General features: G+C 39.0%; 1 protein-coding gene across 1 annotated transcript; it reads right to left on the bottom strand.

Moving 5' to 3' along the window:
• Positions 1 to 1,291: 1,291 nt before the first annotated feature.
• On the bottom strand, positions 1,292 to 9,009 carry LOC124119273 (ankyrin-2-like). Its single transcript, XM_046481730.2, has 3 exons — positions 8,253 to 9,009; positions 5,664 to 5,696; positions 1,292 to 5,335 (listed from the first exon to the last, which is right to left on the bottom strand). Exons 1-3 carry the CDS (start codon positions 8,284 to 8,286, stop codon positions 1,530 to 1,532), a joined length of 3,873 nt encoding a protein of 1,290 aa, XP_046337686.2. The 5' UTR covers positions 8,287 to 9,009; the 3' UTR covers positions 1,292 to 1,529.
• Positions 9,010 to 18,212: the final 9,203 nt, after the last annotated feature.

Here is an 18,212-nt window from a genome sequence, read left to right as displayed (position 1 = left end):
AAACCCCGTTGAGCGATGATACCTGTTGTTACCCTGTCCGGCACTCCGCATTAAGGGGATAAAGCAAGGGCTGGTCGGATCGGAGTATAATGTGTCTGAGTGGGTTTCATGTTAAACTGCGGCATGGTATCTCAGTGGGCTAGCACTATAAAAGTGCATTAGTTGGGACTAGATAAGTGCACATGCACACGCACGCACGCACGCACGCACGCACGCACGCACGCACACACACACACACACACACACACACACAAACACACACACTCGATACTCTATGGACTTTCCTCTGACTTGAAACCCCGATTCTGTTTCTAGGTTTGTCAGCACCATACCCCTGTTCGTTGGTTTCACCAAAGTTATAAACGTTGGAGACATACTTTACTTCGGTCTTTCCTCCCCCGTGAAGCTGACACGCCGGGATTTAACAGGAATAATGTTCAAAGTGGCGTTAAACCTAACTTACTTCCCCACTCAGTCTAACAGGAAAATGATACTGTGATATAAAGTGGCCTTAAACCAAACTCGCCCGAATCACTATGAGTGGATCATTAGCAGCAAGTATCCCTCGTATTCATCAGTGTATTAATCACACAATCAGGTAGGATCGATCTGAAAAAGAATATGATGATTGTTTATGAAATCTTGTGTGTGTTCAGTGTGAACCCTGTGAACTATTATCATTGCTATATTGCAGTGTTATTTGATTTTCCATCGATGTACTCAGTGTGTTCAATGTGTGACTCGAAAGAAGAATACACTCGGGTATGATCGACCTGAGAGAAAATATGATAATTGCTTATCAAGTGTTATTAATGACAAAATGTTCTCTGTCTTCTTAAGTGTCGTTTTGGTCCCTGGGAACCATGGCTGACTGTGCTAAATTGTAGTGTTGTGTGAGTTTCCATTGTTGTACTATGTCCGTATCTAAATTATGACAGCAAGGCTTTTTGTAGCAGAATGACCAAGAATTGCTTTTATTAACATTAGGTACTACTATACATACTTCAGGGGAAACATGAAATCTCATTAAAATCAGATCTGTTAATCCGACACGATTGAGTCTGTGTCCATACCTGAAGACATGCCCTGGGTGTTCTCATCAGCAAATCAGCGTCGAGGCTTTATAATTCTCGTGACGTGTGAGTAAAGCATTCAGACAAGCATGAGTTCTGTATCTCACTCACTCACTCACTCACTCACCCACCCACCAACCCACCAACCCACCCACCAACCCACCCACCCAAGCACCCACTCACTCACTCACCTACTCACTCACTCACCCACCCACCCACCCACTCACTCACTCACTCTCAGCACAATGCACGTCCGCATGTCCATGGCCAGCATGTTCAATTAATGTGAGTCACTACGTAAACCACTACGTGGCCTCTGACGACAGGAAGTGACGGTGAACCCATACCAATGGCCATACTTCGACGACACGGTGACTTCACACTTATAACTTGCACATTTATAACTCACACATTAATAATTTCTGTCTGTCGAGTAGGGTTACCTATATATTTGTATCAAATAGTTAGGTTATAAGCAGATTTCCCGTCCTTGTTTAGAATATGTGGGTTAACGCCTGTGGCCACCAGAACTTCCATCAGCCTTGTCCTCCCACGCGGTGCGTTGAGAGCAGAATGATGCAGCACCGTGTTTCCGTCTTTATCCTGGGCCTGTAGATCTACCCCATGCTTAACCAACACTTTCACAATCTCAGTGTAGACATTTACCACTACCAAATGGAGAGTTGTTCTGCCCTGGTCATCTCGTGCATTAGGATCAGATCCTTTCTCCAGCAGCAGCTCGATAATACTTGGAGAACACCGACAACGAACTGCGCAGTGAAGTGGTGTCTCACCATGGCACCCTTTAACGTGCACACAAGCCCCCTTATCTAACAACAACTTTGTGAGATGTGAATTCACTAAGGTCTTCAGACTGAGATGTAGTGCTGTGTCACCTGCATTGTCAGCATTGTTTATATCAACGCTTTTGTCTAAGACAAGTTGGACAAGTTTAATTACATCTTGGTTTTGTCGTTTAATTGATTGTCCTAACGACTTCTCAAGCATCATTTCATGCCTCTGTTTAGGACTGAATTTTCTAAATGTCACTATCTGTGCTGCTTCATGTAAAGGTGTTCTGCCCAGGCTATTACTTATATGAACATCGGCCCCATGTTCAATAAGAGCAGCCACCATCACACTGTTTGTCAGGGCAGTACTGCAGATCGCAAAATGTAGTGCAGTATTTCCGTGATGATTTCCAACGATCATTGTTTGTGCGTTAACATCCAATTGTTTCAAGGTTAGCAAATACTGAAAACTGGCAATGCTCCCATGCAGGCATGATTCATGCAAAAGATTCATTCCTGATTTGTCACTAACGTCCCATCTAAGCCCATTAGTTACAAGATATCCTACAACTTCGATGTCATCTGTGTGGACTGCATTAAACAAGGGAGATCTGCCTTCATCGTCGCAAGTCAGTGAAACATTTCTTACACTGAGCAGATACTTAAGTTTCTCTACAGCATCGTCCCTGGACTCCGCAGCTTCATGTACGACTGTCTGACCAGTGAATGTTTTTACATCTATCTCGCCAGCACTCTCACATAAAAACATGAATGTTTCAAAATCCGCATTCCTTGCTGCCTCGTGTAGAACTGTCCTCCCATTGCAGTCTTGTACGTCCAGTCTTGCCCCAAGTCTTGATAAATGCTTAACTAAAGGCAGATCTGAAAACAAGGTGGCATAAAACATGGGTGTTCTACCAACTTCGTCTGGAGTTTCTAGGCTCATTGCCTTACCAAGCAGTAGATCTAAGAGAGCTTTCGGTTTATTTCCAGTTGAATTCATCAGAAATCTTCTCGTCGTCAATGAAGGGAAGGACCTTAATGACCCATCATGCCATATATGAGCAGGACTAACAAGCTCAATTGGATCAGAAACTTCAATTTGACCCTTTACTGTTTGCATGAAACATCTTATGCATTCCGTGCTACCTGTTAAGGTTGCACACTGTAAAGGTGTAACTCCATCTTTGTTCATATGATTGCTGTCAGCACCAGCCTGCAGCAAGACTCCAACACAGTCAGCATCTCCACGTAAAGCTGCTAAGTGAAGAGGACTGTTTTTATTCTCATCTTCCATGTTGACACCAAACATGCTATCATTTTGTTTTTGATTTCCTTGCAACTGTTCCTCACTATGAGCAGCCTTACGAAAGGCTTCTAATAAGAGTGTTGTTTTATCTCCACTCTGATATTGCGATTTTGCAGCATTAAGTAAAATGGTCTTTTTGAAACGTATTTCTTTCTTCAGGAGAATATTCAAGTTGTCAGTTATTCCATTTAAAGCAGCATTCTCCATTACTTCCTCTATATCCGGTGTTATCATTGATGCTTCTGCATGATTTAACAAACATTCAAGTGCTAACGAAGTATCATGGGCGGAAGCTGATAGTAGTAGGTTCTGGTAAGGAAACGTTGTCTGTATGCTCAATAGTATTGTCATGAGTTCAAGCACTGGTATGGCACTGCTTGAGACAGGGGACATATGTCTACACCCCCTGTCACACTGAAACAACAACTGTTCAAGGCACCGAAAATATATTTTACCGCAGTTTTGCAATCCTGACATGTTCTTGACAAGAAACTCCACAGCCCTGATGTTCCCATGTCGAACAGCCAATGAAAGGTGTTTTTCTGGGTTGGATGGACACTCATGTTCAGCCTCAAAGTGACGGCATATGTCATTGGTTATACGTTGGTCAGCATCACGAATGCAACATATTATCGTCATGCAATCAAGTGAAATAGTCCCCTTTTGCCCAAGCAGGAAGTCAATTGTAACGCGGTCTTGCATGTACAGAGCACAATTCAGCGCTTCTTCGTGTACCTTCTGATTATCGATGCTATGTAGGACAAGTTTCACCAGTACTGAAAGCTTTTGCATTATAAAGAAAGAGACTGCATATTTATATGTGAATATGACTTCTTCGTTAAGAAAGTTTGAGCCGAAGAAAGTCAATGGGTCTGAAAACATGTTAAATATGTTCATATCAGCCACGATCAACGTCACATTCTGTGGAGTGGCAGCATGGTTGGATATTTGAAATATGGTGTCCTCATCCCATGTATCAGATAAATATTCAAGAAATCGAGGATGGCGAAGAGCTGCATGAGATAAGATTGAATGACAGCCATCGGATAGTATTATATCTGTAATTCTAGAAACCAAACAGTTGTAATCGTCCTCTTCTATGCACAAACAAATGTTACTGCAATCCTTATTTAGTGATACAAACTCGAGAAGTGTTTGTATTGGACAATATTGGAGAAACAGTTCTTTGTTATCTTCAGCTGCATTAAGGAGGACAGCTTCAAATATAGACTGATGACTGAATGTATACCTTTGATTTGTGTTGGACAGATACGTTCCAGAGAGAGAGTCGGCCTTTCCTTGTATTTTCTGACACGAAGGATTAGAGGTGAAGCAGGTGCAAGCATCTCTTATATGTTCTCGTAACTGATTGAATTCTACTGTGGGATTGGAAAGGAGTTTTCTGTCAAGACTATTGTTCATCATGATAATTATCAGCAGAACATAATATCCTAGATGATCAGTCTCTTTAAGGACTTTCACTTCCTCTGCAATGAACTCATACGGTCTCTTGAAAAACTCAATACCTTTAACATGGGTATGCCTGATTGTATGGAAGAAGGCACAACACTGAGGGAATCCAAGGGCTGTATATTGACCAACTTTTTTCTGTATGTCTTCTTGCTCAGCACCAGTTGCCCTGGTATACTTCCTGACCAATTTTACCTTTTCATAATTTCTCAAGGAATACGGCCCTTCATCCAGGTCTATTACGCTTGTATTCTGCATGATTTTGTATTTTCTTAAAGACGGAACTTGATGTGCCCCAATGCCACTCCTTGACACTAATACAAGGAGGACATGACCTGACTCAACAGAGGGGCACATCATGTCAAACTGCCTTGACCATTCATCAACTCTTGCACTGACTAAATTGCAAGATCCAAATATATCATCAATCATGATTATGTACCTTTCCTTGCCGACTTTCTTCTGCGGAATATAGTTCCAATGTTTGGCAGAGGTAAGGATCATTGGTATCCTGTTTGTCTTGTTTGACATTGCTGCTAGTATCGATATTCCTGTTCTAGTTTTTCCAGAACCGGACTTTCCTGTGATGTAGATGGACCCTGACTGCTCCAGTATCCGCATTGCTGCCCTTTCAGCATATGTTGAAACATGGTATGCCGGGTCGAAAGCGTTGATGTACTGTCTTGTAGACTCTGCAATAAACACCAGCATAGTGGGGGTTACGAGAAGAGTGTGTAGATCACTATCATGGAGTTGGCCTTTCTGTTGCAACTGTGTCTTCTTTGCTTAAGTGGAACTAGATTGTACTAAAAGGCGGGGAAAGGAGGAATTGACACGCGTGTAACACCATGCAGACTTGCATTGCCTTGCCGTACCAGCATCTGTACAATTTGGCGTTAACCAAAACTCACTCTATGTACACACAATATATATGTTCATTTTAGCTCAGATATACAGCTAATGATAAACATCTACCGTTAGAGAGACTGGTACATGATTGTAGTCCACTGTAACACTTACCTATGATTTGGCGTAATATACCTCCCGGGGAACCTTCAAATAAAACAAAGACATTACTGAACACGTTACACTTTTAAATACTTTTAGAATTAATTTATTCAATATATTGAGTTATGTTGGTTTTACAAAATGTGGATTAACTTTCTTTAAAGTTGTTAACAAGATATTAAATCAGGTAGACACTGCAGAATTAAAAAAGAATACAGAATCTGTCAACTGTGTAGTTTCAATAACATAGAAGATCATTATTCCTTTTTACTTGTTTGTCCATTTTATGTTGACATTAGAAACCAATTCATTAATAATTCAATAATTTTCAAAGATCCTCACTTGTATAAATCTAACTTACTAATGAAGACTAAACAGACTGTCACAATGAAGAGTTTGTCAGTGTTCATTTTGCATGCCATGAATCTTAGAAAGCATGCACACAACGACTTTGTGTAAGTTAACAATTACTATGGCTATTGCTGTATATTAAATTGTATAAATGTACCCTCAACTACTTTGTATACACGTACTGTAGACCTGTGACCTTCTCAGTATTTAGAAATCAAGATTGATTGATAAAGTTTGTACTATAAGAGTTTGATACACTCTGCAGGTCTATCAATGGTACAGAGCAAAATCGTGCAAGTTGGACACGTTCATGAACTTTCTACATGGCTGTAAATTTCCCTGGCCGTTTACTGCCTGATGCAGATGTTATTGCATGCGAATATAAGCTCGGATCGTGATGCTACATGATGTTGCTGAATAGACATTCTGTGGCTGAGAACCTGCACCTGATGTTTGTCATTTGGGTCACGTGTTGCAGGCCTATATCCAGACAGTGCACTCCAAACAATTCACTGCATACATCAGTGCCACTGAGCTGCATGTACCTCGAGATGTGCACAGCCGCCGGCCCTTGGTCTCTCGGTTGAGTGCAAAGTATGTTTTAGTCATAGACTGAGTACTTGGCTGGGCTCAGAGACAGATGGAGGACTCGTGACAATACTTAATCGGGATAAAAGTAGTTTAGAGAAAAAGACTGCGCGACAGCACCACAAAATGTAGAGTCTCCTTAAGTTTTAAGTTTATGAAGATATAGGTGTAAAAATCGTTGTCCAAATGGCAGACAACAATGCGAAACCAATGACATCATTCAGCGCAGTAATACCAGTCAAGTCCCATCAGCAGCCCATCAGGAAACAGTAGCCTGTTTGTCGGCGTGTCGGTTTAGGGAAAAATAAACGCAAAGAAAATTGCTTTGTTAGCCGACCAAACGCCACGGAATCACTTGCAATGTATTTCTAGACAGGTAGAATATGTAATGTCAATAGGACTTTATATGTTAGGTATGTAGATTATATGAAAATGAAAGAAAGGGGTACGACAAAGTATACATGTATGTACATGCAAGCTCACATTGACTATATTGGCTATATGAAATCATAATTTAGCATTATACAGTATGAGATGAAGGTGAGCTTCGGCTACTCTCAGCTGCCATCCACTTGGGATGTCGTCCACATTGGATAAGAAATACCATCGTATGAGGCGCCTAATAAAGTATGCAAGATAACCTATAAATATGCAAATGTATGCATGTCGTCAAGATCAGCGAGACTAATGTAAAGGAACAGAATGACATCATTCAATTAATGAACCTTTAGGAAATTAACGCGTCATAACAGCAAATACACATTCTAGACACGCCCACACGTTATTTATTATTGATTTAATAGGAAACAATGTTGTGCCATGTCATAGCACATCTACATTAAATATGCTTCGTCACGTTCTTCCCGGGGCGGTCGGGTAGCCTGGTGGTTTAAGCGTTCGTTCGTCACTCCGAAGACCCGGGTTCGATTCCGGACATGGGTACAATGTGTGAAGCCTATTTCTGGTGTCCCCCGCCGTGATATTGCTGGAATATTGCTGAAAGCGGCGTAAAACCATACTCACCCACTCACCCCGTTATTCCCAGTACAGTCCTCAAACACAAAATCATCCATTTGACCGTTATTGTACATTATTGTCTTTGCTACTCTGCCTTTAACGCCAATATGTTTCGACTGATAGTCGAGACTGGTTATAATTATTCTCTGGCCTTGGCGTTATATATTTACAGTGCAACACAACAGTTACTGTTTAGTTGTATCTTCAATTCCAACCTTTCGGTTTGTGGTAAGCGATATTCAAATCAAGTTACTATCATTAATTGCTTGATATAAGTTACACACGTGCCTTCAGTGACCATGTCAAGCTTTGTGGCTTCTCGTGGAATCAATTCAAAGCCTTGAATTTGGGTCGAACCTCATTGACTATTGGTAATACAACATGAGCTGGCCGATGTTAAGTGCTATTCAACATGATTCAAAATATGAGGCAAATGTAACGAATCGTTGGTTTACTTGTAGTCCAAAAAGCATACCAATCGCTCTACACACATTGCTCATAGCCACGCCCATGTATCTGGTTCCTTTCATATGTGAACAACAATATTTCATTAATTATATGCAAGTGTTACAGCTACAAAGTACCTTAAGGTACAACGAGTTTTTAAAATGGGCTGGATATTGCACCCAGCGAGGTCCCACTCACCCGGCGAGGTCCCTGTTTTTGACTTGGCGGTCATGTTGACATCTGATCCATGGCAGCCCTCTTGTTAACGTTTTTGCCAGGCCGGCAGCCCTTGTGTTAACGTTGTTGCCAGGCCGGCAGCCCTTGTGTTAACGTTGTTGCCAGGCCGGCATCCCTTGTGTTAATGTTGTTTCCAGGCCGGCATCCTTTGTGTTAACGTTGTTTCCAGGCCGGCAGCCCTTGTGTTAACGTTGTTTCCAAGGCCGACAGCCCTCTTGTTAACGTTTAACGTTGTTTCCAGGCCGGCAGCCCTTGTGTTAACGTTGTTGCCAGGCCGGCATCCCTTGTGTTAATGTTGTTGCCAGGCCGGCATCCCTTGTGTTAATGTTGTTGCCAGGCCGGCATCCCTTGTGTTAATGTTGTTTCCAGAACGTTATAGCTGTGCTGATACTTGGAGAACATGTGTATGAATACCAAGCACAACATACACCTGCTTATTCTTTGTCTAATTATGAATGACATGCTCAGGATGAAATGTCATTGTTATGTTGTAAAAGGCTGACACAGTTTGACAACAGCCATGTCTTGAGATATTCGGTATACTAAATTAACTATGTTCACTGCTGGAACGTATGTCTACATTACCGTGCGTAGAAAACAACAGCCACATATTGAGCGAAATGTCCCAGCCTAACTCCCATCACAGCAAACGCTATGACGTCCTCACGGGGCTGGCTGTTCTGTCTGATGTGCGTGGTGACAGGCGGTGTTCAACTGTACAGAAATAGCTCCACTCTAGACAGCAGATGTGTGGTTCACCTTGACATGGGTGTTGACTTACAGCTTCCCTATTCTTATCTAGGCCAGGAGCGTGATGAGTAGGTAACATGGCTAGGTCGATAGTTGAGAGAAGCGTTCGTTGTTTTATTCTTAGTTATGTAAAACATTTGCAGTTCATGAAATAAATAAATAGGTTTGCTGTCGTTTTAAATCAACACTATGAAATCGTGAAATACGACAGTATGAGGAAAAATATGGCGGGAAGTGTCAAGAGGTTATCAGTAACACGTACGAAGATTAGGCCACACTTATATCACTTGCTTCACGGATCCGCCAACTGTAAATTTTGTTGAAATTGATTTTTTTTTTATCCCATAGGACCCACTGAAGTTGACAAAAATATCAATTGAGTGAATGAATATTGTTTTACGCAATCAGCAATTTTGAGGCTATTCGCGGAGAGAAATGTCTTAAGTTTTCCGTGTTAACAAACAAAATATAGGTGATATTTTGAATAACATATATTAAACATGGTAGTAAAGATACAGTTTGTTGTTCCTGAAATTGATAGGATGCATACATGCACAACAATATTCGCGCTTGATTCGTCAGGTTTGCATTGCGTAAAGCTAACGCTGTGTTGCGGGCCTCCAAGCCGACCTGTAGCGGAGCAGAAACTATAAATGAAATTCCCACATTCCGAGGGGTATTTTCCTGTACAACAATCCATCAAGCCAGTGAAAAGTGTGGCCTTACATAATGCGGGGACAAGTTTGGTTCCACCCCCAAACTCACGAACACAGCTTTAAGGTCAAGGCGGGGTCCTCCGTGTCCCCGTATAAGGTGGTGATGAATCAACGGGGTCAGTGTGCATATGAGAACACGACAGACAGTCAGACAGACAGACAGACAGATTTATTTGTATAAGGCCATTTGACCCATTGTACAAAATACATTTACATTATATTTATCTAAGAGTTACCTAATTGATACTTTTGTGTGTGTGTGTGTGTGTGTGTGTGTGTGTGTGTGTGTTGAGAACACGTACATTAGAAATTTTGCAAAATTTATCATTGCATCGTTGTTGGATAGTTGACAGGAGTGTTTTTAAACAAAAATAATTATGGTTAACTGTCTTTGGGATGTACATTTCCCGCCGACTTGCATAAAGAGGACAACTGTATATAACATGAAGTTCATCCCCAATTACATGACAGTATTTACATAAGACGGCATCCTCCTCAATATTAGCAACACCCCTACGTATAAGATGAATACCAAGAGTATTCTGTCCACATCTAAATTTGGTTATTGGCCTTTTATATTCACAATGCTTAATATTTGATAAATATTTTTCACAAACGATATAAGATTTATGCAGTTTATAGAATGAGAGGGTCTTGCTGCCGAGAGATACATGCCAATCTTGAAACGAACAATTTTTAATTCTTTCGCTGAACATATGTACAAATAATTCTGCATTGCCAACGTCTTGTGCAGCCCATACATCCCAAAACCATAATGACTTAGCAAAGGTCTGATATGCGATGCCCAGTTAGGACGTTTTCTATCAGCAATGGATATAACATTTTATAACACTGGTATGGGTATCTGTTTGGACTCATTTGCAAAATCTGAAACCAATATTTAATGCATTTTACATAATAAATAGTATGAAGTGGATACCTACCACATTCACCATAGGCTACTGCATTTGCAGTTCTGCAGCCCGTGTGAAGTAAGAATTTACAAAATTTGCGGTGAACAATTTCAATCGTATTCCATTTTTGGTATCCCCAAATCTCAGCACCATACATTAATATCGGAACAATTTATTTTGTATCAAGTATAAAGAATGCTTCCGTAACCGACATGTCATAACGTCTTATTAACGACTTAACTGACCAAAGTGCTTTGCTTGCTTGCTCACATAAAGTTTTACAGGCCTTAGTCCAAATTAATTTGGGAGTGAAAACAAGTCCCAAATATGTATAGGCATTAACCGTATTCATACGTTCACCGTTATAATACCATTTCTCATTTATTGACAAGGGTCCTTCCATTTTAAACACAATAATTTTACTCTTTTCAGTATTAATATCCATACCCCATTTATCAGAGATTAAATATAATTCATCAAGACGTTTTTTTGTATTTTTAATACACTGTCTGCAACAAGTACTAATTCGTCGGCAAACAACAGGACAATTATATTTAACCTTTCCTCCGAGATATAAACACCATCCTGGAATTTATTTTCCAAACATATAACTAGTTCGTTGATAAACAAAGAAACAGTACTGGACTAAGAGTACAACCTTGTCTTACCCCACATCAACTATCAAAATACTCAGTTGTTTTCTTGCCAAAATCGTATGTAACAGTTGCTTTAACATGATTATACATACTCTGGATAATACATAAAAACTTGCCATGAATACCATTTTGCAATAAAATATACATTAACTTACTCCTATCAACCATATCAAATGCTTTTCGAAAATCAATAAAAGCGCAATATACTTTTCCTTTTTTGCGAGTGATATACTTTTGTATAATAGCTTGCAAAATGAAAATGTTATCAATAGTTGAATGATCTTTCTGAAACCCCCCTTGATATTTACCAATTATGCCTTGGTAGTCTAGGAAACATTGTAGTCTTTTATTCAGAACATAAGAAAACATTTTACCAGTTATATTGAGAAGTGATATACCAGGAAAGTTATTAGGATCACTTTTACTCCCTTTTTTATGCAGTGGCATTATTATTCCCGTTGACCATAATTTTGGGTAATGTCCACTGGTCAACATTGCATTAAACAAAATGACAAGCTATGAATTTTGTTTACATAAAGATTTAAATTTGTTTCTAATGTTTTTGTATAAGTTATAGTTTTCCGAAGAAGACACCTTTCTGAATGTATTCAAGAGTTTATACTTTTCTCTCTTCAAGTGTTCACACTCTTCATCAAACCATTCTGGTTGTTTCTTAAAGCCTATATATTTGGACCTCTTTACTTTCATATTCCTCCCACAGTATTATATTATGTACTGTAACTTCTCTGCGGCTTTATCAACATCAATTTCCACACAGGTTATAAATTCATTTAACATTTCTTGCACTAATTCACTTTCCTGCTGTCCTCACCTAGGCTGTAATCCTGATCCAGAGTGTCTATTACATTAAACAATGATGAGAAAGAAGCAAATATGGGAAGATGGTCTGATTCAGTGCGACTTATAACTTTAAAGTCCTCTACATACTTGTAAATGGATGCTGACACACAAATGTAATCTGGTGAGCTAACACCTGTTGCTCCAACATAGGTATACTCCCCTTCAAACGTCTAAGAAATCTTTTCCATACTTGTTTAACGACTTGGTCTTTGTTCTTTCGCCCTGCAGGGCTGTCATACTGATCGTACACAATATCATCCATTGGTAGATGATCAACTGCATCAAAATCAATATAATCTAATTCGGTTCCAGTTCTACTATCAAAATCACAACACAAAATGTAGTCACTTTCCGGGATTTCGCCCATGAGCACTGCAAGAAAATTTTCGAAAACTTCAATGCCCTCATTATAGCCCAGTGTTTCAGGTTTCAAGTACACACATCCCAATATTAGCCTTCTACCAGTAATGGATACAGCATTGGATACAACGAAAACACAGTCAACCCAAGTTTATCACTAATATATACCGCGACACCTCCTCCACTGTATCGACCTGCCTTCTTCTCTTCAGGTCGAACCGACTGAAATGAAATGAAATCAGGACAAACAAACTTGAAGTCATCTAAACATTTTGCCCACGTTTCGGTTAAACAGATGATATTCTGCTTACACACAAAGTCAAGGAAGTAATCATTGTTTATCTTAGAGTATAAACAGTTCACATTCCAACACAACACAGAAGTGGGTTGCTCTGCTTGAGAAGTGCACGTGCATTTCGTGTTGACGTCATCTGGTGAAGTTATTTCTGGGTCAGGGCCTTCTCGTTATAAGGCTTCGTAACGTGTGTCAGATGAGAGATCACTTGGCGGTGACTTCCCATAATCTCTTTCCTTCGTTACGTTCATAAGGTCTTCTGTCTGATCATCGAAATAGAACATTTCACCATTGATAAATAATTAGTCATTCTTCAAAAATGCACTTTGACCTTTTTCTCTAGCATTTATCATGAACCCGACAAGTTTCTTTCTTCTTTCCCTGGTTTTGAACGAAAAGTCCTCTGACACACGATACGTGGTAGTTCCCTTTAACTGCTCTTTGGCTTTGAAGTATACAGATGCTTTATCGTCCCTTGACACAAACCGTACAATTATAGGCGGGTTCGATCCTTGTTCACGTTTAGCACCCAGTCTATGAACCGTATCAAAATGAATTGTCATAATTGCTCATGTCAAGCTTTTCTTTCAAAAGATTTCTCACTTTTTCCTTGGTTTCATACGGTTCTTCCTTCCCGCCCATTTCAATGCCGAAGAAAAGTAGATTATGTTTTCTTGAGTAATTCTCGCTTCTATCTAATTTGTCTTCTAAGGTCGCAATCTTAATAGATTGTTTGGACACAACAGACATAAGTTCACAGTTTTCTTTCTGAATATCGTCTAAATGTGTACTCACTCGTGCGTTATTTTCTTCAACTGTGAGTTTCAGGGCTGTCAGTGTTTCACTCATTGTCCTCATAGTCGTTGTCAATGTTACCATGTGGTTGGATAGTCCTTCAATGGCGTCCTTTAATGAGGCTGTGGCGAGATCCTGATCTTCTTTCTCGCGACTCTGTTCTGTATTTCTTGCCGACCTTGGTCCTGGGTTTAACTCAATATCACCAGACATAAGGAGAAACCATGAGCGAGGGCAACTATTGTTGCCAAGCTGACCATCCGCTGTAAAGCGGACACTAAGCCATCTGCTGTAAAGCCGAATGGATAAATTGGTTCCTGCTGTAAAGCGGGCAACCCTATCCTATATAATTTATAATATGGGATGTATCCCAAGACGCCAAATGTAACTTGTAATGCAGTCCACCAGCACTCGCCCATCCGCAACATTTTATTCACGACAACATCATTATATTCAAAGATAATGCTCCAGTAAAGTTCCACCAAATTGACAACTGCAAAGCTTGAATAATTTGTAATTAAGGATAACAGGGTGGGTGGGTGCAACAAACTATAGATGAATGCGCGATTAAACTATGTGTTGTACGGCTGAAAGCTGGAGAGCAAGTGCTGCGTGAGCTGATGTCACGCTACAACAGTGATATAACGCTATAAACAAACGCTCCTATACCGGACGTGTCAAGAGCGGATCTAGGCCAGAGACGATGGCACCATGCAAATCAGCACGTAGCCGCACGGAATGAAGGTATTTAGCTGTAATAATATTAGCAACGGTGCCAAGCCTGACATAAAGGCATTTAGTTCTATTCACTAAATGCTATTAAAACTTGGTATTCGTCCTCTATATCAATTAACATAGACGCTGCTCCAGCTGTAATTTGGGTTGAACCCATCTCCCCTTTTCAGTCATGAACGTATGTGAACTGAGCCTAAAACGTGTAAGAGCTACTCGGTATTTTACAACATCAATACTATTGAGATACATTTCAAAACATAAGGAATCCTTCATTGATATATATATATATATATATATATATATATATATATATATGTGTGTGTGTGTGTGTGTGTGTGTGTGTGTGTGTGTGTGTGTGTGTGTGTGTGTGTCAGGAAACAAGTACAGTCTAATGACTGAAAATTTCAGTGATTATGTCTAATAACTGATTCACTCGGTGGTTATGTCTAATTACTGAAATCTTCAGTAATTAGACATAATCACTGAAATGATCCAAACAGTACTTGTTTACTGAAAGCATATTCCTGCCTTGTTTTTATAATGTGTGCTAGTTTTGAAATTAGATTAGCTATCAAAGTAAATACAACCTCCTGTGACGCGAATGGTATGACATGAATGGTATGACAAATAGCAGTCAGATAGACACTCAGAATGGGCTTGACAAGGGTCCCCTTGTTGGACCGTCGCTTCCTCTTCCGCTGGCACTCCGTACACATGGATTTGAAGAGGGAGATTGAATCAATGGTGAAGTTGGCATACTTTTTATTTATTTCATGAATCATCTTATCTCTTCCGCCATGACCAGTTGCCAGGTGAGCGCGCTTGATAGTGTCGTACGTATCTTCGATGGTCACGAAATACAGTGGATCTTCCTCTGATGACTGGCGTCGTTTGATCAACTTGTCAACGTCACCTCACTTCAGTACTTCATACTTCTTCAGGAGGTAGTAGTGGTGTGGTGTCTTCTTAGTGGTACTGGGGGCTTCTAGCAAGTTGTTAATAGATTCGAAGTAAAGCTCCTTCGGGATGAGGACACGCCTGTTTTCCTCATACATCTTGTACAGTGCATCTCTGAAGGTATCGTAAGGCTCCATGAGTCAAAGTGTGAGGTATCTGGTCAAGGTGAACTATTTATATGTGTTTGCCTGGTTGGCTTAGGACAGGATTATGAAGCCTTCTCACAAGTTATTATAAAAAGGCAGGAATATGCTTTCAGTAAACAAGTATAATATCCCTTGGTTCATTTCAGTGATTATGTCTAATTACTGAAGATTTCAGTAATTAGACATAACCACAGAGTGAATCAGTTATTAGACATAATCACTGAAATTTCCAGTTATTAGACTTAATCACTGATTATACTTGTTTCCTGTAACACACACACACACACACACACACATATATATATATATATATATATATATATATATATATATATATATATATATATATATATATATATATCGTAGTTGACGTAGGGATAAAAACATAACGTAATGTGTTGTCAAAGTAATACTTTCATGATAACAGTAAGATATTTGAAACCTTGAGTCTTATATTGTGAGCCTAGACTCGACAAGGCTCGCAGATGTGAGATGTCATCAGCGCTAAAAATGAATATGCAGAAAAACCTAACCAACTTCAAAAGACTAAACCGGGATGACATAAAAAATAATTCATGTGAAGTAAGTTTGAAGATATTTGAACGAATCGTATTTTGTGTGCCAGAGACCATTAAAGGTGGACGCACGAATACACATAATTTTCGTAGGTAACATAATTAAATGGGCACAACTCTTAACAGCGAATTACAGTGGCTTAGACCTATGAGTGTAATACATTGTATACCAATGTTAGGTTCCAGAATGTATTGTTTTTTAGACATGTTTTTATCACGTTTATTGCCATTTTTAATGCAATACATGTGAAACTAAATGTATCTAGCAGTCTACCCTTTTTAATGCAATACATGTGAAACTAAATGTATCTAGCAGTCTGCCTTTTTTAATGTAATACATGTGAAACTAAATGTATCTAGCAGTCTCCCTTTTTTAATGCAATACATGTGAAACTAAATTTATCTAGCAGTCTGCCTATTTTAATGTAATACATGTGAAACTAAATGTATCTAGCAGTCTGCCTTTTATAATGTAATACATGTGAAACTAAATGTATCTAGCAGTCTGCCTATTTTAATGCAATACAAGTGAAACTAAATGTATCTAGCAGTCTGCCTATTTTAATGCAATACATGTGAAACTAAATGTATCTAGCAGTCTACCCTTTTTAATACAATACATGTGAAACTAAATGTATCTAGCAGTCTGCCTATTTTAATGTAATACATGTGAAACTAAATGTATCTAGCAGTCTGCCTTTTATAATGTAATACATGTGAAACTAAATGTATCTAGCAGTCTGCCTATTTTAATGCAATACATGTGAAACTAAATGTATCTTGCCGTCTGCCTATTTTAATGCAATACACGTGAAACTAAATGTATCTAGCAGTCTGCCTTTTTTAATGCAATACATGTGAAACTAAATGTATCTAGCAGTCTACCCTTTTTAATATAATACATGTGAAACTAAATGTATCTAGCAGTCTGCCTATTTTAATGTAATACATGTGAAACTAAATGTATCTAGCAGTCTACCCTTTTTAATACAATACATGTGAAACTAAATGTATCTAGCAGTCTGCCTATTTTAATGTAATACATGTGAAACTAAATGTATCTAGCAGTCTGCCTTTTATAATGTAATACATGTGAAACTAAATGTATCTAGCAGTCTGCCTATTTTAATGCAATACATGTGAAACTAAATGTATCTTGCCGTCTGCCTATTTTAATGCAATACACGTGAAACTAAATGTATCTAGCAGTCTGCCTTTTTTAATGCAATACATGTGAAACTAAATGTATCTAGCAGTCTGCCTTTTTTAATGCAATACACGTGAAACTAAATGTATCTAGCAGTCTGCCTATTTTAATGCAATACATGTGAAACTAAATGTATCTGGCAGTCTGCCTTTTTTAATGCAATACAAGTGAAACTAAATGTATCTAGCAGTCTGCCTTTTATAATGTAATACGTGTGAAACTAAATGTATCTAGCAGTCTGCCTATTTTAATGCAATACATGTGAAACTAAATGTATCTAGCAGTCTGCCTTTTATAATGTAATACGTGTGAAACTAAATGTATCTAGCAGTCTGCCTATTTTAATGCAATACATGTGAAACTAAATGTATCTAGCAGTCTGCCTTTTTAATATAATACATGTGAAACTAAATGTATCTAGCAGTCTGCCTTTTATAATGTAATACATGTGAAACTAAATGTATCTAGCAGTCTGCCTATTTTAATGCAATACATGTGAAACTAAATGTATCTAGCAGTCTGCCTTTTATAATGTAATACATGTGAAACAAAATGTATCTAGCAGTCTGCCTTTTTTAATGTAATACATGTGGAACTAAATGTATCTAGCAGTCTGCCTTTTTTAATGCAATACATGTGAAACTAAATGTATCTAGCAGTCTGCCTATTTTAATGTGGTACATGTGAAACTAAATGTATCTAGCAGTCTGCCTTCTTTAATGTGATACATGTGAAACTAAATGTATCTAGCAGTCTGGTGTTCTTACTGCATGGGCGACCGCGAGCAGAATGTACCCCTCGGCGGAAACGTCCAATGCGGTTTTGTATAATGAGCCAAATCTCCGCTCACCAGTATTTTGTGTGTTGGAGAGGAAACCTCCGCCTAACTTGTTAATGGTATGTATAATTGTTTAACCGATGTTGACAATGTTGTTATTCATTTATTTACTTGTA

This window comes from Haliotis rufescens, unplaced genomic scaffold, assembly GCF_023055435.1.
Source record: "Haliotis rufescens isolate VD_foot unplaced genomic scaffold, xgHalRufe1.0.p SCAF_15, whole genome shotgun sequence".
Taxonomy (NCBI): Eukaryota; Metazoa; Mollusca; class Gastropoda; order Lepetellida; family Haliotidae; genus Haliotis; species Haliotis rufescens.
This window is presented reverse-complemented; position numbering and strand designations above follow the sequence as displayed.